At 39.6% G+C, this 21,562-nt stretch overlaps 2 protein-coding genes across 2 annotated transcripts in view; one reads left to right on the top strand and one right to left on the bottom strand.

The window, feature by feature from the left end:
• LOC122835583 overlaps window positions 1–21,562 on the top strand; it is a 99,412-nt gene that overhangs the window by 59,300 nt on the left and 18,550 nt on the right. The window lies entirely within an intron of this gene.
• LOC122835924 lies at window positions 4,444–7,884 on the bottom strand. The gene is made up of 4 exons (XM_044125411.1): window positions 6,796–7,884; window positions 6,524–6,679; window positions 5,780–5,872; window positions 4,444–5,079 (listed from the first exon to the last, which is right to left on the bottom strand). Exons 1-4 carry the CDS (start codon window positions 7,867–7,869, stop codon window positions 4,756–4,758), a joined length of 1,647 nt encoding a protein of 548 aa, XP_043981346.1. The 5' UTR covers window positions 7,870–7,884; the 3' UTR covers window positions 4,444–4,755.

Genomic DNA, 21,562 nt, shown 5'->3' with positions numbered 1-21,562 from the left:
TGTGCATAATCTTGCAGCACAGCAGGCAGCCGGCAGACGCCGCATGTCGGGAGCCTTTGAAGAGAAGCCTACAGAGGCCAAGTTTGTGGGGATAGCTGGAGTTTACACAGAAAAGGGGGCAAGCAGAGAGGGGAGAGAGGAGGGATGGGCGTAAGCAGCAGTTTAATAAAGATATTTAATACCTCAGCGAGGTCCCACTTTGAGTCCTTGGAAGCAACAAGGAGATGAAAAAGAAGACCCCGCAGATATGATTGTGTGGGACTTTATGCCCTGAGCAAAGTGGAAAGGGGGGTAGGAACACGGGCAGCTGTGGCGGACGTGAGAGAAGTAAACGCGGATCTAGAAAACTTTGCATGGGTTAAAAAGAGTAGTCAAGGCTTTTAGTTGACCATAGAAATGTTGAAATCCCTTCATATTCTTTAGTGGAAACACTTGATCGATGCCTGAAAGTAAAAGTGACATCATTTGTTCTGTTTTGCAAAATGTTTACTAAACTAATCCGCGTTGACACGTTCTCTTAAAAGGTCAATCTCTTTCCTTAGGGTAGGACGTGGAACTGAAGCTTCAATTTAAAAAAAATTCCTGCTGGTCATGCAGAGATTTTGAAGTTTGGCCTTCAGAGAACATCCTACAGTTTATGTCTATAGAAGGAAAGCAGAGAAGCTGCTTATTTCCTCCCTACAAGGTCAGGTCATATCTTTATGTTGGTGCATTTGGAAATCTATTCATAACAATCAACATTATACTGTACATCCCCTCATCCAAGCTGTTTACTGCTGCATTTCCCTGCCTGAACAAAAATCTTTACGCTTTATAAAGAGGACCCAGATGCACGCAGGAGATAGGAAGTGTAGACATAAAACAAAGAAAGAATCCATTTACAAAACCAACATGTAAAATTCAAACAAATATCCAAAGAGGATGGGACAGAAGGTTAGTTTGCAATTGGAGACTACAGTCATACTTCACAGTTTGGATGATGATCTCTGATTTGCTAGATTTCCCTGTTTTTTAATCCAAACTCAATGGCGGCCATTGCTGCTACACACCTCAGATATTTTCTTAAACCACAAGGCTTGTTTCCAAAGGTCTGGGTCTTTGTCCCTTAGTCTTTTTGCTATATGGAGAGTTTTAAGCGATTTGTGGAGTAGTGGCTTATTCCTAGCTGAGAGGCCTTTCGGTTCATACTGGCACGGGTCTTGTTTCACTGTGGTTAACTCTTACCAGCCTCAGCCAACATCTTTACAAGGTCTTTAACATTTCTTCTGGGGTTGATACACACATTTACAGAGAAAAGTCAAATCAAGTCTGTTTGTATAGCACATTTCAGCAACAAGGCAACTCGGAGTATTTTAACATGGAGCATCAAGTGAAGGTGCATAAGCAACCACACAAAGACTGATGTGGGTTTTTGCTTTTGACTGGATCTACAGCAACATCTCTGAGTCCCAGTGGAAATACTTGCAGTGCCGACACACAACCTTCTGTAAGCAGACAACTAAGCACTGAATCTGCTGAGGAACTTTGATCCAGCTGTTAAAAGCTGACCTATACAGTCAGGTCACGGGGCCTGAACGGGCAGACGTCTCTAAACAAGAGCGGTCAAACTGATTTCTTAGGCTGGTCGCCCTGCATCAAGTGACACAGGTGCTTCTCACGTAATATTGGACTTCCTGCTTCTGAAATTAGAATCTGCTGAAGTAATACCACCCAACTTAGCACCTTTGTGTGTTTCCTTAAGATATGAAGCAACGATGATTGACTTTCTAGCTGCTGCCTTGAACCTTGTGGTTGCCGTGTGCAGCTCTCACACGTGGCTGCAGTTATTTCATCAACTCCCCTGTGGATGTCAGAAGCTTCTGGACAACCACGCATCGCATGATGATTAACCTGTGAGGTACAGTCACGTGTTGTTGCTCGAGTTGCTTATGATTTATTCAATTTCTCTGCGATGTCTGAGCGACTCTTCAGAGTTACTCGCCCTCCACACTCTCTATGTCTCTCATTGGAAATCTTTGGGTTCCAAACCCGATCCAATTGAGTCACCGCCTCTCTGTTACGGAAACACCTCTCCCCGGAAACCCGTACCACTTCCCCGGTCGTCCTCTGCAGCTACACTCCCAACAGTGCACACCTGCCTGAACTGCTCTCTGACGCTGTCCTGTGCTTGACCTTGAGACACTCCATCCGCTCTTCATTGCATCACCGCCGCCTCCTCCAAGTGGATGTATTACGTTCGTTAGTATTGACTTGGTATGTGCTTACACTGAAACCGGCATTGTGGAAAAAGAGACAGCAGCTTACGCTTAGTTAAAGTTTCATACTTCACTACCTCAGTCTCAGCAATAGATCAGCTTAACCCCTCCAGGCCATAACTGAAAGTGTTGTCTGAAGATACCCTAACAGGAAACCTTCAGGCGCTCTCCAATCATTTAACACCATTTAAATATTGTATCTTCTTTCTTGCATCATTGCTAACAATAAGAAACTTTGCACAGTAGCTGAAAATTGTTGCGCTTGTAATTCACCCGTCATGTTGAAATCCCGACTCTGTCAATGAAAACAAGAAGCCGAGCTAATTCCTCAAGTCTGATTAGGACTTTTGAGTTACACTCACTCTCTACGTTCTCCCGAGCGACATACATACAGAATTTACAAATTTCTGTCAGGGTCTGAGCGCCCCGGAGCTCAAAGAGCCTCGTTGTCTCGTGTCGTAGCCGTGGGGAGAATTTTCAATGTGCAGCGTGGGACAGGAGCAGGGCATTGTCCCCTACGGTGCCAACCCTCCTCCATATTCATAGAAGCAGGGCGGAATCTAATAAACGTGGGCTCGGGCGAAATTGGTCGTCTCACACGGGAAAGGCAGTTAATTGTCCGCCGTCGCTGGCAAACAATGCCTCAGCTATGGCGGTGTGGAAATGCACCACCGTGGCTCTCGGCTGCGACGAACGCGGACGAGGGCGGCTATATCCGTGTGAACGTGCCTGAGGGTATACATTGCAACATTGTCTTGCTTTCACATTTCCCCTCGGCTTGGCTGTAGTTTTTATTGTAGCAGCGATCTTACCCAGTAGCTTTGGTCCAAAGTTCAAACTTAATTTTGTCAAGAGGCGATGACAATTTTCAGAGTGAAAGCAGATGTGGAGGAAGCCGATTTCAGTCTGCTAACGTACAGTATTTTCATAAGCTTATTCACTTTTTAGTTTTATTTATAAAGTAAAAAAATCTAAGGCTTTCATTTTGACTCAACTTTTAGGGTTGTACACTCTAAAAAGAAAATAGTTGATCCAACTTAATTGAATTGCTTCAATTGGTAACAAGTAATTCAATTAATTTTATCCAACCTAATTTATTAAGTTTGGTTAACTTGACAAATTTAAGTCAGTCCTAATCAATTCATTTACTTTATTCCAAATAAAAAAATTTAATCCATCTTACTTAATTTTATAGCAAGTCAACTCAAAATTTTAAGTTGTTCCAACTTAAAAAACTAAACTACCCCATATTAAATTATCACTCACATTTTACTTAAAATATAGCTTGCATTTAAATCATTTTAAAAGTTTTTTTTAGCATGTTATTTTAGTTTTTAAAATAGGAGTAAAATACCTTCATGCTACTCAGAAATTCCACTTGGTTAAAATAAGAAATCTACACAAATGGAACATTTTAAATTTTATTGTGAAAGCATCACAAACTTACAGGTTTTTCACAAAATATTATGCATTAAACATGCTACACAAATCTTTTGAAACTTCATAAGGGATATTACATTTCAGCGACCTGCTAGATCCAGTTCTGGAGAGCCATCATCTTGCAACTTTCAGATGCATCCCATCTCCAATACATCTGAATCAAATTAACTGCTCATTACAACGCCTCTGTTGAGCTGAATGTCTGCTGTTGTGTGAATTCAGAAACTAGCTTCAGGCGGTATTGAAATAGGGTCCATCTGAAAGTTGCACAATGGTAGCTCTCCTGGACAAGACTTGGACACCCCTGTGTGAGGTTGTAGAATCCACAAGTATTCCTCAGGAAAAAAAATTGTTTTTTTAGATTTAACACAAGTCCTCCTAAAAAAGAAAATCCACACTCTTAAACCATAACATTTGCTGAGAACATGTTTTTGACATAAAATATAATGACACTAGTGACTATTTTTACACTGAAAATAAGAGCAATACCCAAAAAATATTTAGGCAAGTTTTCAAACAAAGATGTGGTGTAATAGCTGCCTAGTTTAAACCAAATCCGTTAATTTAACTGACACCAGAAAAGAACAGAATAGTAAACATTATGATCTAGATCCATTCAACCTCCTTCAAAAAACTGCATAAATCTGTTGATTCAAATTTTTTTAAAAATGCAAAAAGAAAATTCTGTGAAAGTGTCCACAAACTGCAGTAGCCTACTACTTTCCTACTTTAATTTTTTCCCCTTAACTTGTATATTTTTCACACACAAAACCAAAGAGATGAACCAAGTAACTTTATGAAATGTCAAAAACAAAAAAGACCTACTCCCAAAATGATAATGTTCATCACAACCTCATCAGTAAACATCCTCCAGAAATACCAGTCACAATTGTTATCCAGTAAACTCTGTATTACTTGTGGCTTTAATATGAACAATGTCCCAAAAGAAGTTCACAAAGTGCAGTTTCTTGAGGTGTTAAGCTTCCAAAACATGGCGCTCTTCTGTCCAAACAAAGAAGACTGATGATCTTCTGTCCTGTTGCACAACATGCCAGTGTCTTTACTGTGAGGTCTGAAGTCTTCCAAACAAATTTTTAACTTTGGGAGACATCTTGTGCTGCTCAAGCTGCATGAAGAGTTTTTGGAACACTTCAAATGTGAAGCGCAGAGCCTTTGGATAAGCCAGGTTAAGGGAATATATCAAACCCAGAAGCAGGGCACATGCTGAGGCAACTGAAGTCAGGTCCTGCAACACCTCCACTCCCTCAATGACGATGCCAATGTCTTCTGGGGGTTCTTTCAATCCCTCTCCCTCCTTCCGAATCACAAACACTGCCATGGTGAGTTGTTTGAGTTCCATCTGGGCATCATCTCCGCTGCTGCCCTGTAGTGAGTTAAACAATATGCTAAAACTTGAACACTGTAACTAATCTCTCACTACAGAATTTGGAAAATAAAAGCCTTGTAAATGCAAGCACCAAGTATAAGATGTACAGCTTGTGAATTGAAGAGTGTTTTACGGCATTTGAAATATCATTGATAAATGTTCCAAGTTTGAAGTTGCATTACAAATTGAATAACTCAAAGGGTGATTTTTAATTTTTTTGAAAAGATAATGCATGTATATAGCTTTATATATGTTCCATCATATTACAGGCTTTAGCTTAAAAAACAATTTCTTAGATTTTATATCAAAGCAGAATACTGATCCAGCCAATGGTCATCTTAGGGTGGAACTCAATACAAAATGCATATTTGTGTTGCTTCTCAGATATTTTGGAGCTGGTATCAAAATACCATGACTCTAAAACATATTCTTATTAACTTATTTGGCATATTGGTAAACAAGAAATGAAGTTGATGTGCTCTGCTGAACAGCAAATTCACCATTTCTGGATTTAAGCAGAATACAGCCACGTTAAATTTACATTTCTGACACCAAATCTGCCCCACTTTTTCAAACAGATGTTCACATTTAGAAAAGCCAGTCCATAAATCATTTAAGAAGGTAAAAACAACTGACAATGAATTTGTCCATTTGCTTGAATGGGATGAGATGCAACTTTAAACCTTTAAAAACTTACACAGTATTCCTTAATAAGGTCTTTGGCATCCTCTCCAAGAAAGGTGATGAGCCCTTTCAGAACACATTCCCTTCGAATCCCAATGTCTTCAACCTGGAGAAAAGTTATTGTTATCAATATTTCAAATCTGAAGAGATTCATGATATAACTAATATATTTGGGCTGTTCACAACAGTAAAGGCCTATCAGATGCCATAATGTACAGCCCACAAGTCCACTGTGTTTTAATGCTGCACTTCAAAATTATTCATATTCCACCTCTGCCACATTTTATCCTTCACATCTCAATTTGTGAAACTAGACTGTATTGTTACGGTTAAGGCTTTTTCTTAGCACAATCTACCAGAGGTAGTGAATATCATTTTCCATTAAAGAGATCTCTTACAGCATAGAATTGATACAAGTCTAACATTTAAAAATGTTCAAATTTAAAAGCAACAGAAACTCAAAAATTTGGCTAAACTGCACCGGTTTCTGGCAAATAGGATAGAAAGGTTTATTTTATTGAATTCATGAATATACCACAATACAAACTTACTATAACAACTAAATGCAGCAGAAATACATGACAGGCAAACTTGCTTTTCTTCAAATGATATCAACTTTGCACAGAAAGTGTATCAAGTATTATAATTAAAACAAAGTCTGGAAGTAAATAATCACTTTAAGTTCTTTGTTTTAAATGGAAAAAAGTAAATGGCCATAGCTTAGTTCACTCAGTGTCCATATTGATGATATCCATACCTCATCATAAGTTCTCATGACGCCAGCCATTTTTGCACGTGTTGCTCCTCCTTTGGCCTGGATGACTTTAATCAGCTGATTTGAGTGCCTGTCCAACTGGGCCAAGAACGTCTGCTCAAGGGGAAGAGCCATGAGCCTCTGGAACTCCGCATTAATCTGTGAAACAAAAAAAAAAACTTACTGTTAAAAAAAATGACTTAAAGTAAATACTCAATCATTCCCAAAGTCTAAGTTCAAAACCCTTGACATTTAATTTCAATCTGCATTACTACCTCTTTCTGTTGGAACAGAGCAGGCCATCTGTCCTTGAAATCCTCTATACCAGGTTCTTCATTCACCACCTCCTGACGCCTGTAGGCAAAGGTACGAGCCATTTTCTCCGCAATGACCCTGTCATTGTTCCGCCTTTTGATTGCTGCCAAGAGTTCAATTCTCTCTTTTTCCATGCTTTCTTGTGTTTCTCCCAATGGAAAGGATGGATAAAAGTTGGCTTCAGCTCGTCTTGGCTTCTTTATTTTTGCAGCAGGAGAAACAGAAATACTAACTTTGGATTTAAGAGAGTTTACAGACAACTCTGGACATCCTTGTGATTTGAGTAGAGTCCTGTAGTTTCCCATTTTGTACTTCAGCCTTTGCTTCCAACCGTAGCAACCATTGAATGAACCGGGCTCTTTTAAACACGGATGTTTTTTAACCAAGGCCTCTGCAACTACACAGAACTGTGCATCCTCTGGGTAGGCTCTGTATCTGTAGATCTCTTCTACTAATCTATTTAGGATGTCAGTCTTCATTCGGGAGGTGACCGTCAACATTTTGTTGTTTGCTTGATACTCAGAATTCCCCTTCTCTAGCTTATGTTCAGTGTCATATGAAAATATGGGAATGGGAAAGTTGGCTGGCCATTGTTGTGTTCGCGATGGCAAGGATTCAGGGGAGGAGAGGATTATACTGTCATTTGAGGCTAAAGAACTGCTGTCGTCAGAGTGAACTGTAGAACAAGATGAAGCTGTTTCAATGACATCAACAAAAGTTTGAATGGTTTTTTCTTGAATCACCTTGACTGTTCCCAAGTCCTCCAGGTCTGAAGTTGAGCTGAGGTTGAAGAAGTCATTACCAAACTCTTTGTCCATATATTGCAATCTGACATTGGTCTTTAAACCAAAGGTATCCTTCACCTTGCTGAGAAGCTCATCCAGAGAGTCTGGTATGCCATCTGGAAGAGTCAGTTTTTCAGTGTTGCTCTCTCCTAGAATCACCTTCAGTCTTGCAGGTTTTGAACTTGCCATGACAATCTGAGAAAAGGGTACATACAGAGTTAAGCAATGCTGGTCGCTATTTAAAGTCATTACAAAATATTTTATATACATTATTAGTCAAATGTTTGGACATTTGCTTGTAGAGGGCCAAAAAAATATTAAGGTAGTTATTAAAATATTACTGTATTTTAAGTTCAGCCATACAATCACAAAAGTCTTTTATACCACGCATTTAATTTTTTGTACAATCTTGTATTACCTCACCCTTAAACGTGGATATATCTTTTCACAGTAACAAGACGTATTCCTCTAATTCTGTAGTCTTCCAGCGGGTATACATCTGTTAGGTCTTGTAGCTCAACCAGTTTCAGTTCTTTGTCTGATGTTTTCAGCTCATAAGATCTGTAATGCTCAACATACCACCCCTCAAGTTTTCTGACCAGAAAGAATAACTGGTTTGCCAGGATCACCATTTGGATTATTTCAATGAACTCTGGTAATCCTCCCAATGAGCCATGGATCAAGATCATCCCGCATCTGTACTTCAGTCCATTAAATGTTGCACTTTTAGTCATGCACACTGTGGCCAGATTTGAAAACTTCTGCTTTAGAGCATTTACTATTCCCTTGTCGAGTACATCAGTTGCTACTGTGGAAACATTTGTAACTTCCAAAAGAGGTTTAGGAAAACCAGATAAATGCAAATGATGTGCCATCTGATACTGGTGTCTCTCTGCAAGGGAACAGAGGACATTTTTAAAGCACTTGATATTTCGTGCAACTCTTTTAAAAAAGCTATGCTTAGCTTCAAAGCGCATGGACCATAAGGCTACTAAAGGACCAAATTGGCGAATCAAGTGCGGGTAATGTTCCAAGAAATGGTGTTTTGGTTTAAGGTCACAATTAGGAAAAACCTCCTGGAATTGTGTTCTGTGCTCTGAGATCTTAAAGTCAAGGTAAGCAATAGAGTCCTCTGTGTGAATAGGACAGACCACAAGATCAACAATGTCCCTTAAGTCTGTTAAGATCTGCCAAGCTGGCTCTTCATGTTGCACTCTGTGTCCAATCAACAAAGGTAAAAATCTGATCAAACTCCAGTTCTCATGTGCATTACCCCCAACACTTTTTTTGGCTTCAAAATTGAGAGCAATTGGATGAGGTCGATTAGTTTTATCAGTCCCCTTAAAATTGAAAGATGCTATTGCGTCATTCAGTGATACCAATGTGAAATATTTTTTCTTAATCAAAACACCCAGACACAAAGCTAGTTCAAAAGGAACAACTCCTTCAAAAAGGTCATGCACAATGTCTGGAGGAATACCTGTGGTAATGTCAAAATACAATAAATGTGATAAAATGGAAGTTGATTTGACACCCTGATAACTTGGCAATTCACGTTCCTGAAGAATTTTTAAGTGATCTGCATGAATGCTTTTGGTTCTCAGGGTAAATGCACCACTTCTAACCTCTGTAGTTTGAATGTCTGTTTTAACTGCCAAACAAAACCTACATATGTATGACCCTGTGAAGTTCTCTACAAAGCCACCAATACTGTGGGCAGCAAGATTATCTGCAACCACGCACTGAACTGTGCCTTTTACAGCTCTACCCAACTTTGACACAAAGACCCCTTCTTGTTCCAAAATCACAAGCTCATTAAGTAGAGGTTCTAAAACCTTCTCGTAACCATAGCACTTCAAATCATTAGTTTTGATTAAAGCAGCCAGGTAAATGGAAGACAAGTTAGAATTACACCCCTGTGGCAAATTACCAAGAATCCAGTATAAGCCACAAATTTTATGCTTCCGTTTAGATGTACCGAGAGGGTTGCATATTTCAAAATCATCAATATACAATATTAATGAAATGCTCTCCTCCTTACACAAAAGCTCATTTTCACTAAAAAATGACCCGTCATAGAAAGACCTATATGTATGAACACTACTTCTTTGTAGTAGTTTATTCACACAATTTAAATTATCAGTCTGATCCAAGATAACCTCACAGTCAAGAACTTGCTGCAAAGACTTTAGGATTGATACATACTGGAATGACTTATTATTTTTTTTATCAAGAATATATTCTTCAGGTTCTACCACTTTAAAATGTCTTTTATAGAATTGTTTTCGTCTCCAAGCACTAGAAAGGGAGCCTTTATCTCCTATTGCTTTATTTACAGGGTTTGTTTCACAGAGGGCCCTGGCAAGTTTTTCAATAACTGACTGGTCAAACTGGCAAAGATGATCATGTAGTATTTGGGTTACAGTTCTGCATGTAACTGGCAGGGACAAAGAACCAATTAAATAGTTTAACTCCTGCAATAGTTCATCAATAGCTGCATTTGACACAAGAAAACTGCTTTCTAACTTTAGAAGAACTGATGCAAGTTTAAGTTCAATATCTCTCTGTAAGTTTTCAGAATCAGTCTCATTAAATGTGTGATCTTGATTAGCTTGTGCAGTACTGTCTTGATCAAAAATATCAGTACCAGAACTAACACACAATTCTTCACCACAGTCTAATTGTTTTTTTTCAGCAATCCCAGTCTTAAATGTATTGCTAATGTCAGAATGTTTTCTGTATTTATGACTTTTGTAGTTCTCGTAAATATTTGTTTGATAAACACAGTCCTGAAACACACACGTGACAGTTTCCTTGTTCTTGAGATGTTGAAATATATGTTGAAAAAAATCTCTCTCAGTGGAAAGTTGATTAAAATCACAAATGGGGCATTTGAATCTGGTTAAGTCTTTGGTAACTGTTTGTTTGACTGGATGATTTCTTGATAAATGGCTCAGTAAAGCATTCCAGGTCTTGAATCTACATGCACAACTTAAATATGAGCATGGATACGAATAACCCCGTCCATAATGCCTGTGGTCTAGTTTGTAGTGCTTGAGCAATTCAGATCTTCTGGAAAACACCCTCTTGCAGTCTTTGCATCTCCACATTAAGTGCAACACTAGAAGGACAAGAGAGGAACTTTGTTACCTATATGTTGCCAAATCTGAAGGCAAGGAAGATGAAACTAATATGGAGGCAAGAGTCAATTTTGAATACTGTGACAACCCTAGCCCCATGCAATACTTTAGATGATTGTTTTACTGCTTGGTAAAATATAGATTCAGAATGGATTTGTTACCATAACTATTTCACTGTTTTTAATACCATACTGAAAACACTATATTAATCAATGTCATATTGTTAGTATTGCAAGAATTTTTTTTTATGCACAAATACACATTTCTTAAATTGCCCTTCCCAGTTGCACATTGGGAGTAAGCTTTTTTTAATGACTCCACAGTATTTTTAGGTTGTAATTTAACATTTTTTGTGTGCATATATATCCACAAATATATATGCATGTCTGTTTGTGTGAATAAATTGCCTGTCACTTTCTGCTGTTGCACTGGAAATTTCCCACTGAAGGACAATAAATGTCATTTCTATTCTTATTTTATATCTGTCCACTATTTAGTGTTAAAAATTACAGTAACTTTAGATATTGGTGGGAAAAAATGCTTATTTGACTATTATCAGTTCTCCACTGCAAGGGCAGCTTCCCTCTCCCCAGCCACCTCCCCACTTGTGTGAATCCTGAAGACTTTGCAGTTTAGAGCACACATATTTCATATTATCAAAATAGCATATTCATTTTGCATTTAACTTTTTTTTCTAAAATTAGAAGCTTACATAAATCCTTTATGAAGAAAATATGGCTCACCTTATGTGGTTTGATGATTCTTGGTTCTAGGCCTGGAAAGAGAAGTGGGTAAAAGAAGTTAATACAACAGGGTTCTAGCCAGAAATGCTAATGCTAATGCCTGAAATTTTCATTTGATCTTAATTTTTCTTCTTTCTTTCTGTAGCCGGTGAAATCAAGGGCGCGGACGACCATAGGGAGATCAAACATGCACATTGTGAACTGTCCGTGCGCTGTGGTAGATTGCAAATTGCAGAGAAATAATACAGGGCAAGAAGCGATCTAGCCGGGGCAGAGTTTGTGGGGCAGGCTACTAAATGCAGAGCTCCGAAAGTGAAGCTGTGAAATCCTCAGCCCAGCCCGAGGGCGTCTAAGCCCGGCCCAGTGCCTGGCGATTAACGGCTAGCTAGAACACTGCGCAATGTTCCTACAGCCACAAATTGCTTTTTTAGGAGAAATGACACCCGATGGATTCTTAGCGCTGTCAGGATATTATGCGTTTTATATTATGTCGCCAGTAAGCAGCATGAGAAAACTGGAAAAAATGGCTTCACCGGCTGCAGCTAACAGTGATTAGCACAGTGGAGTTGCATCATATTAAATTAGTTTTGCACAGAACACCCCCACCTCTGCAATTTCAAGTTAGGTTTTTTAGCGTAAAAGAACACATACAAAATAAACATTCAGTCTGACTCAAAGTAGTTATGTTAAAACATGTTGAGATTTGAACCGCCGAACAGCGCGGCTAATTACAATTAGCAAATGTGTTAAGAGCAAATAACTGATGACACTTCGACGTTAAACACAGTTCAATGTTTCAAATTTAAGGTAGAAAAAGTTTTAAATATTTTTACACCGTTTATTTAATGTTTGGTTATGGTGGGGCAGCATACTTACTGTTTTATCTGAATCTCGTCGACAGTCGATGCTCAGAAGAAATGGCGGTCGGTACCAGAGATGCAGGATCTGCCCCGGGCGGAGCTTACGTAATGACGTCAGACGTAAAGCTGCATTAAACTTAATTGTTTCACTTCGACTCAAATTAAAAAGTTCGTTTGAGATAAAATGCGTGACTGTTAAGTTAATTGAACTCATGAAAGCAAGTTGTCATAACTAAAGTAAAAGAATTAAGTCAGGTTAATGTAAATAAGTCCATAACATGAACTACAGCCCAAATACACTTTTTAGAGTGTATATATATGTTCAATGGTCTTTTTATCCACATTTGATCCACCAAAGTACTAATTTACGTCTAATATACGGCCATAGACATTAGGGTTAGGGTTAGGAAAGACCAAAAGTGTTTATACCTCTGAAAAATTTGGATTTTAAGTAATCTTTTTAGCATTTTAGCATTTCTTTTGGCATGTTAGTAATATCTGAACCGCAATCCCAACGTGAATATGATAAGAGAATCTGTGGATGATTTGGCTTTTTATTCATCCAAGGAGACAAATTTCAAAATATGAACAACTTAGTTTAAACAACAAGTGGTGCTTGCGAGCTCCTCGCTATCCCAATCAGTTGGTGTTTGACAAGTTTATTCAGTATTTACAAGTCTGCACAGTCTTTTGTGAAGGCATTTTCAGTTCCTGCTTCTGGGTAAATTGTTACATAAAATGTAATGATTTAAAAAAAAAAAAAGAAGAAGAAAATGGACCAAACAGTGTGCTTGAAATGTGCAGCTAAAACACAAAATCTGACCAAGTATTTATTGTCTAGTTTCTAGTGCAAACATCTTAGTACGCTTTTTACTTTTAGCAATAAATTGTCCCCCATGTGAAATCAAGTGAATTAAAATATTTGTAAGAGAAACTAGATGAAGCATGTTTGTTTTTGGTTTGCTTAGTCATGTCAATGGTAGACAAATTCAATCCCTTTTGTTGCGTTACCCACCTCTACAGTAAGTTACATTACATTTCCTCCCCATGGCTAGCCAGTGTTTACCAGCTTCCCAGCTCATTAAGCAGGTTTATCACTGGACAGCTCCCAGTTGTGTTTTCAACACTCATTTAAAATGCTGAAAATTAAACCTTAATTTTGTTAAAGTGGGGGGGAAGTTGCTCTTATGTCACTGCAGACATCTGATCCGCATAACCTGCAGCTGTACACATAATACAAACCAAGACAAAGGCGTGACGTGCAATGGCTTCAAAAATGTACAGCTTGGGAGATCTGCTGCTCGCTGCGAGTTTCAGCCCACTAGCTATCGCAGCAAAACTTATTTATCACCCTGAGCATCTAAATGGCCCAGTTAACCAGTGATCCCATTACTGGAGTCACTGAAACTCTCACTCGCTGCTCCTGTCGAGCTTTGACTTGTTACCCGCTAATCCGTCTCCCCGAGGCGGCCGTTGCTCGCCGCCCCCGTATCACATCTCCTGTGTACCCATGATGATATGTGTTGGCAAGTTTCACTGCTTACAAAGCCAGAAAAAAAGGCGCACACACACACACACACACACACACACACACAAGATTCAAGGAGTATCAGATATTGCAATGTTTTCTTAAAGACGTCAGGACTTCCAGCTTTGTAGCGTTTGAAAAGGTCAAGGTTAGTCAAAAATTGTGGAGAAGCTCAGTGCCGATTGCTTGTATCATATTGTTCTCAGTTGGTAGTGCTGTAGACTTGCATGATAAAGGTTCTGGGTCCAGAGGTTCGAATGTTCTCCACGTTCTGGGTACGCAGTCCAAAAACATGACTGCTAGCTTGATTTATGCTAAATTGCCCTCAGCGGTTTACAGGAAGCTGATGGATGGATTGATTGAACAACGGTCAGCGATTCAGTGTGCGCCTAATGATAAATGGTGCATATCATAGCCGGTCAAGTTTCAACTGCATTCTAAAATCCAAAAGACTCGGATGGGTTTTCAAGAAAGGTTATGTAAACATAGACTTGAATTTGCTTCCAAATATTTGACCTGAAACGTACCAAGACGGGTGTTATATTAGGGTATATTACCTGAAAGAATATGTTAAAGTCTTCTTTTCTATATTAAATTTAAGGAGTTAGAACATAAACATTTTGTTTCAGATTTTACCTAAATGTTCTGAAACCATAGCCTTATGCTGACATACTGATCATTAGCGTACTGGGAGGCCTAATGGCAGCAAAACGGTTACAGAAATCCCACCCGTCTGGATTTCTCTCTAAATCTACTAAAATGCTTCCTAAACTTGCTGGTAACTTTAATCTATTTTCAAACTTTAAAGCCACAGATGTTTAGATTCAGCTGTTTGACAGGCACTCTCTCAGTTGGACAGTGGTTTCCATTAAATACATCTTGTATTACCTTGTGCTTTTCAGTGATGTCATAACTCTTGTTATTATTACTAATATTTAAGCGTTGTGGTTTCTCGGTTCAGTTTTTTTCTCTTTCTGCAGATTTAGAGGCAGAGTTTAAGAGTCTCTATGCTTCTTTTTCTCCTCTTATTATAAAGTTCATATGCATTTAAGTGGACCATCAGAGAGAGATCCAGATTTCTTCCCTCCACTCATGGAAGTAAATCTGTTAGGCCTCACCTTGACACTTCTTAGTGCAATACCAGACAAGGACATGTTAAACAAAACAAAAAAAGGAAAGAAAAATCTATTGTTTTGAAGATACCTGTTGGAAATTGTAAGACGCATTAGTTTCTGCAATGATACCAGAAATGGTGTGAAACCCGATTCCTGACCACAGAACCTTCAGTGCCATATAGTTTCAATTACCTTTAATCCAACACGCATATCAGACTGCATATCCCTACGTTTACAAAGTGTGCATGTTCAGCTAACACACACAACAACGACCAGGTGAAACAGCTCGCCTGGACATCACCCAGGCGTCTCTTGAGGAATTGCAAAGCCCCCTAACAGGCTGGACGACCCTGCGTCCGTTGTGATTTATGTCTTTTCTCTGCTGAATTCTCTCTTTGTGGGCCTAATGGAGGAAGAGATAAGATTTTTTAGTGCGGTTTCACACCGCAGTCCCCCCGGCTCCTGCACTTGCGGCTGGCCAATGGGCTGTCTAGTCTGAGGCAGGGAGGTGCAGGGTTACTAGGCGAGGGAGAACAATGGGCCGAGCGCCTGAGTCAGCACTATCACTCTGCCTCGCTCTCCCCGCTACGCACCAGTTTTGCTTTTTTTCCCTTTTTTTTCCCCTCCAACTTAGTTGGTCGACCAATGGCAGCGCCGCTGGGAAGGGAAAATATACACACACACACTTTATGAAGACACACACACACACACGCCTACAGATGCACACACTCTGAGAAAGAGTAAAGTCAGTGGGGGTTGGGTGGTGTTGTTTTGTTTTTGTTCCCTGAGACAGGAGAAACGCAGCGCTGCCTGTCCAGATGTGAGGGAGGACAAACACGATCCTCGACTCGAACAGTTTATAGCTCAAATTATTATTCAATCTTTTTCAGTTTAAAACTGGCTCTTTTTTTTTCTTTTTTTTTTTTTTTACATTAAAAGGTTTTGCACCTTTCACCATTTGATACTTTTGCATCTTTGCTCGTTTTGTTTTCAACTTGCGCTATGAACTTGTGGTACCGCAGGATCTTTCATAACTACCAGAAACGTGAATCTTTACCACAGCGCAGTTTCATACTCCCTTTTGACTAAAAGTAACTTTCTGCATTTCACTGATACAGACATGTTAATGGTGGTAAATTGAATTCATTTAGGGCTTTATGAGTCATAACGACCACTCACACTGTTTTACCCTAGAGCCACATTCACACACAGTCACTCACCACTACACACACCAGCAGGCAACCTGAGGTAAAGTTAACCTTTCACAGGGGCAGAAATATTTCAAGGGGGCGTATAAACTAATTTAATGATTTCAAAGTTGTTAAAAATAAATGCAGTGTCTTATGAGAATAAGGCCAGTAGTGATTTTCAAGGTTCCACAGATATTTTGAAACCATATATCCATGCATCTGTGTGTGTGTTTTCCCTGTATTGGCTTTCATGTTTAAAGGCATCTACCCCAAAAGTCTGCGCATACCATCTGCTGCTCAGTGCACGCCAAACTTTGGGACATATCCAGTGTCTTTTGGAGGTAACAACAAGTCAACAAAACCTGAACTTGAAACTTGTGCACGCAAGTAATGCGATGCAGTTTAACTTAGAAAAGTTGCTGTGGGGAAGTCTTTTTGTTACTGATATTTAGCATCTCAACCCAAAATGTTCGCATCAGTAGGGAAATCAAATCCAAATGTTTGCTCCATTCTTGGAAGCAGATTGGAGAGTTGAACTTCCACTTAAATCTAAAAAACTAAAAATTAATATTAAATAGATGCTGAATCCAAATAATTTCCTCAGAAGGGGTTAAAAGAAACAGACCCATTTGTGTTTTTGAAAATGAACAACACTTCTTTGAAGAAAGTAACCGATCAGTTTTACTGCAGCTCAAGGTGTTTTCACACCTGACAGTCCGGTAGACTCGGTTGGATTTTTTTTTTTTTTTTTCAAAGGTTTATTGTTACTTAGAACATTTTAAAATACATGGCATTTTACAGTTATACAGAAATTCTTTTTTTTTTTTTTTTTCATTTAAAAAAAAATACAATTCTCCAATTTAAACTAAAAGAAGTTAAGAACAACGGTATAGAAAACACAAAATCTCTGGGTTTTAAAAGTTGGACAGGACCGGAGTGACTCCTTACAAAGTCTGGAGCCATCCAGTTCTTCCAAACAGCGCTGGGGCTCAGAGGGGAAACCTGCCCTGAAGCTCCTTCCCTCCTGCCTCACCCGGAGAGCCAGGCCGCCGCTGCTTGGACCTCTGTTCGTGGTGCGCCGACTCCTTCATCCACGGAGGCGCAGGCGATTCTTCTCGGTGGCTGTGTCCTTGGCGCGCCACCTGCAGCTCTCGATGTTTCCCTCCTTGCTGCCGCCATCCGGATCACAGCCACGGGGGGCATCTGCCTGCGCCTGCTCACCAGCAAGTTTCTGGAGGTCCAGATGGCGTCTTTTATGGTGGCTAGGGTGAGCCACATCTCCTCAAAGTCTTTTTTAGTCCTTTTCTGGTGGCTCACCCCATACAGCACTAGCTGTGCGTGGAGGACCTCCCCTCGGTTGGATTGCAGAGCCAAATTGCAACATTTGCTACATTTTTAAACTGCACTGTGTCAAAACAATCCAAACTCTTTCAAAATATGTGTTCACCTCCTCGCCTGTGGTGGCGCTGCAGCAACAAGCTCTGGAGGAAACGACACAACTCCCCCTGAAGAAACTAAAACGGAGTGGCATCACATTTTAGTGTTTGTAGGATTTCTTTTTTGGCTTTGGTAAAAGATAAAGAGCCATTTCTCCTCTTAGTGCTAGACTCTTACATTTGTTCTGGTTGTATTTACCCAGAATGCCCTGCGCTGTAGTCTGCTTCCTGCTTTTTGAGAAGTCACCAGTCCGCTTGGCCTTCACATGTCCACTCAGACTGCGCCAGAGTTCTAGTTGTTCAGGCGGACCAGCATCTGATTTTTCAGTCTACGTTAAACTTCGATCACAAACAAATCGGACTTCTAAACAAATGAATCTGTCAGAGTAGACGTGTGTTTTGAAAATATATTTATTGGTCTGCTGTAATATTCTAATCGTAAATATTGTGTTTTCATTAACTGTTAGCAGAAAGTCACCATAGTTAACAGAGACATTGGCTTGAAAACATCAGTTTGTTTGTAACTAATGTATAGGATAACAAACATGTTGATTCAGTTACTCACGTAAATCAACTTCTCAATAATAATCTGAGTTACTATAGGGGCCTTTAAATCTTATTTCTGTGTGTTACTCAGCCTACAGTGAAAAAGGGTTTCTCTAACGTCACATGTCCGAGGTCATTGACAAAACCTCCTTGTGTTACAATCCGTCCTTCATTCACACAAACGTTGCATCAGTAAATCCTCTAGTCATGACGCCGAGCCCGCATTGGGACATTGTCACTGTTAAACACTCCTGAGCGGCGCCGTCATGACGTCCCTCTTCCTGTTCTTGCACTCTTGTTTCCTCAACTCAGTGGACGTCCTCCGCTGAGTTGAATCACCGGTTACAAACTCTTCCTTCCTCTTCCTTTGGCTTGTGAACGTCTCAGAGCGATTACACACCTTCTCAACACAGAGAGTCATCCGCAAAATTCAACTTATTGCACAAACACACGTTCAGAGCGTGATTATTTACTGCCTCACTGCTTTTATCAGCTGTTGATGGTTAGCTGACTGTGGAACCACTTAGGCTCCGCCCACTGGGCCTAAATCAGCTCACAAACGCTCTTTCGTAGCTTTAAGTCCGTCACCTCATGTGAACCCCATAAAGCAGAGGGAGTTTGGCTCCAGAGCCTCCCTCCCGCCCGACACCCAGGGGCCAATGTTGCCTCTTGGTACAGATTGTAGAATCCCCCTGACAAGGAATGCCCTGTTCAAACTGCGGCCGTTTATTGCAGTTGATAGCAGGGGGAAAGGTCAAGGGTCAGGTCAGACAGAGCGACTGTCTTGGTCAGTAGGAAGTAAAGGATGAGTGGGTTAGTAAATATTGTGGGATGGATGCAGGGGGTTGTCTGGGCAGAGGTTGACTTTTTTTTTTTTTTTGGCGATTGAGATGTCAAAGCTAAAAGCCAAGATTTTGTTTTTTTAAGTGTAATATTCCTATTTTTGTCGATTGGTTAAAAATGTATTCAAATTAATCACAATGCCACAATTATTCATCACTGTGACTAACTTTGTAAACCTTGAAATATGAGTATGCTCTCATTTGTGGCTCTTGCCTCATGCCAACCAATTAAAATTATTAGAAATTTTTTTTTTTTTCGTAGCAGGTAATGTTGTCAACAGTTACTAAAAAAAACTTACTCCACTCCACAGGTATTACAGGTAGCAGCAAACTTAGGACAAGTGACAGATGAGACATTTATTTTGTTTTATTGTCTCCTTGCTGGGAATCACGCCCCTTTCTCATGCCGCCCTGGGCACCCACCCAAAAAGGACGTTTTCACGTATGCATGTTTTCAAAAAATTTTTATTAACTGTTTTATTGTCTCAAACCAAACATATCTGAAGATTCGCATCTCTCCACGTTTTTATATTAATTTTGAGTTAAATGTTAAAGCAGAAATGTCCCTCTCCAATCATTTCCTGTGGAGCTTGTGCAACAAGTCGCTTGTCCTACTCCAGCCGAACAGCCGCCGGAATTTGTGCATATTAAATTTTGAGCTGCTTTAAGCAAACCTAGAGACGCAACACAAGAAAGTTGAAAAAATGTCCAGCTTCCGTCGCCGTTTTCTGCTGTTGCGGAAAAACCTTGGCCGTTGTCGCGCTGCTGCGATGGAGGTAACCTCAATCACTGCATTTGATTAATATGCGCTACAAGAAATCTCCAAACATTCAATTTGCCCAGTGTAATTTGTGTGTTTGTTTGAAAACAGGTTAATCTCCACACTAGCCTTTGCGGTGGGTGGTAATTAAAACCTGGTGAAGCGCACAAGGCAGAGTGTAACACGGCGTGTGTACAGAGTAAAGTAGGTCCTTGTCACGCTCTTATTTGCTGAAGTAAAATGAAAAAATTGGATCAAGATTCTGTGCAAAGCCTAAAATGACGGTGGAAGAAATAAGTATGTGATCCCCAGCTGACTCATTTACTGCTCACGTGCAGAGAAACCATCTCGCCCTGATTTCAACCGTATTTTCATTTATTTATAGAACAGAATATCCATTAGGACAAACCTCTGTTGGTAAGCTCAGCCGTAAAATGTTCCACATAGTTGGTCAACGGCTTTCTTTGTAGAAGCATTTTTGGTTCACTCCTCTCTGCAGGAGATTTTTTTTATTTTTGGGGGGAGAAATTTACTCCCTTTTTATTTGATCTTTTCTACCTTCAGCGTTTCTGGCTGTTCACTGATGAGTTTAATTTAATTTCCATGTAGAATCATTGAAGTATTTCTGAATTTGAATTTTCTGTCTCTCATATTAGACTAAATCTACTGCTACAAATCAAGAAGCCATAGATTACTCTATTTATTTAATGTACTTGACGGAGTGGAAATTGATAGAAAAGTTTTAAAGTGTGTTTTTTTGCAACTAAATGCAGTATATATATATTTCTTTTTTGGCTCATGTTACAAAACAACAAAGTTTATGAACACTTGCCTTGCTTTGTACTCTAAAGTCCTTCTCATCACTATTTTGTGTCAGTTAAAGCTAATCGAAGCTTTTCTAACCAAACAACTACCTAAAACACACAAAAACAGACTATTCGCTTTGTAATCAAATTTCTTACTCAGGTTTAGCTTCATAAACCTCTGGGGAGTTTAGAGGCAACACTTAAACGATGCAGCAAAAATGTCTTGTAATTCATTAAACGTCTTTGTCCTGAAACTGCTGCTGGTTTGGACAGGAGGTTGATTGTTCAGTGAGAACGGGGCTCACGTTAACCATGCCGCATCATTCTTAATGTATTTGCTTTGAGGTGTGCAAACAAAAGTGTTTGAGTCTCTGTTTGGTAAGGATCATCCAGCTTTTTCCTTCTCTTCCCAGGTGTGTGAATATTACACAATACTTACCGCAATATTTATTTATTTTTTGCCAACTTACCGAGTTTCATTCTCTCTGCTACCAAGAGGTTGAGCGCATTCCCTTTTTCATTCTATTTTATTTATTTTATATTTAATCTATTGTACATTGTCTTTCTTTAAGATTTATCAATTGATTTGACTGGAGGACGCATGTGGAAAGTAAATGTAAAGCGCATTATATTTACAGATTAAACACCGTTAAATCTCCTCCTGTGGAGGAATTTTTCTGCCATAGTCCAAGAAAACACACTTTCACTCTGAAAGCAGGATTTCATGTCTTTTGTACTAAACATTTTTAATACTTTTGCTTACATGTTCATTTTGAAAGCAGGACTTAACGTCTTTCTTTTCAACAGTTTTAAAGCTTGTAACTCAAAACTTCTCTTTGCACTCACACTTAGTCTCTACTCGGACTCTTTGTTCGCTTACGAAACATGGAACTGCCTTTTGGCACAGTCGCCTGGCAACCTCTCAGCCAATAGCACGAAAGTGTTGCTCTGGGTGCGTTTGTTTCCTTGTAGCCGG

The sequence above is a fragment of the Gambusia affinis genome, linkage group LG08 (genome assembly GCF_019740435.1).
Source record: "Gambusia affinis linkage group LG08, SWU_Gaff_1.0, whole genome shotgun sequence".
Taxonomy (NCBI): Eukaryota; Metazoa; Chordata; class Actinopteri; order Cyprinodontiformes; family Poeciliidae; genus Gambusia; species Gambusia affinis.
The sequence above is the reverse complement of the archived record's forward strand: the minus strand, read 5'-3'. Positions and strand labels throughout refer to the sequence as shown.

What these genes read in the sequence shown, in the direction of transcription:
- LOC122835924 (XM_044125411.1), bottom strand. Translation starts at nt 7,869, where the DNA reads ATGACTTTAAATAGCGACCAGCATTGCTTAACTCTGTATGTACCCTTT. An exon ending in CTCTGTTCCAACAGAAAGAG is followed by an intron (nt 6,680 to 6,795) that starts GTAGTAATGCAG and finishes TTTGTTTCACAG; the next exon opens with ATTAATGCGGAGTTCCAGAG. An exon ending in ACCTTATTAAGGAATACTGT is followed by an intron (nt 5,080 to 5,779) that starts GTAAGTTTTTAA and finishes AACTCACTACAG; the next exon opens with GGCAGCAGCGGAGATGATGC.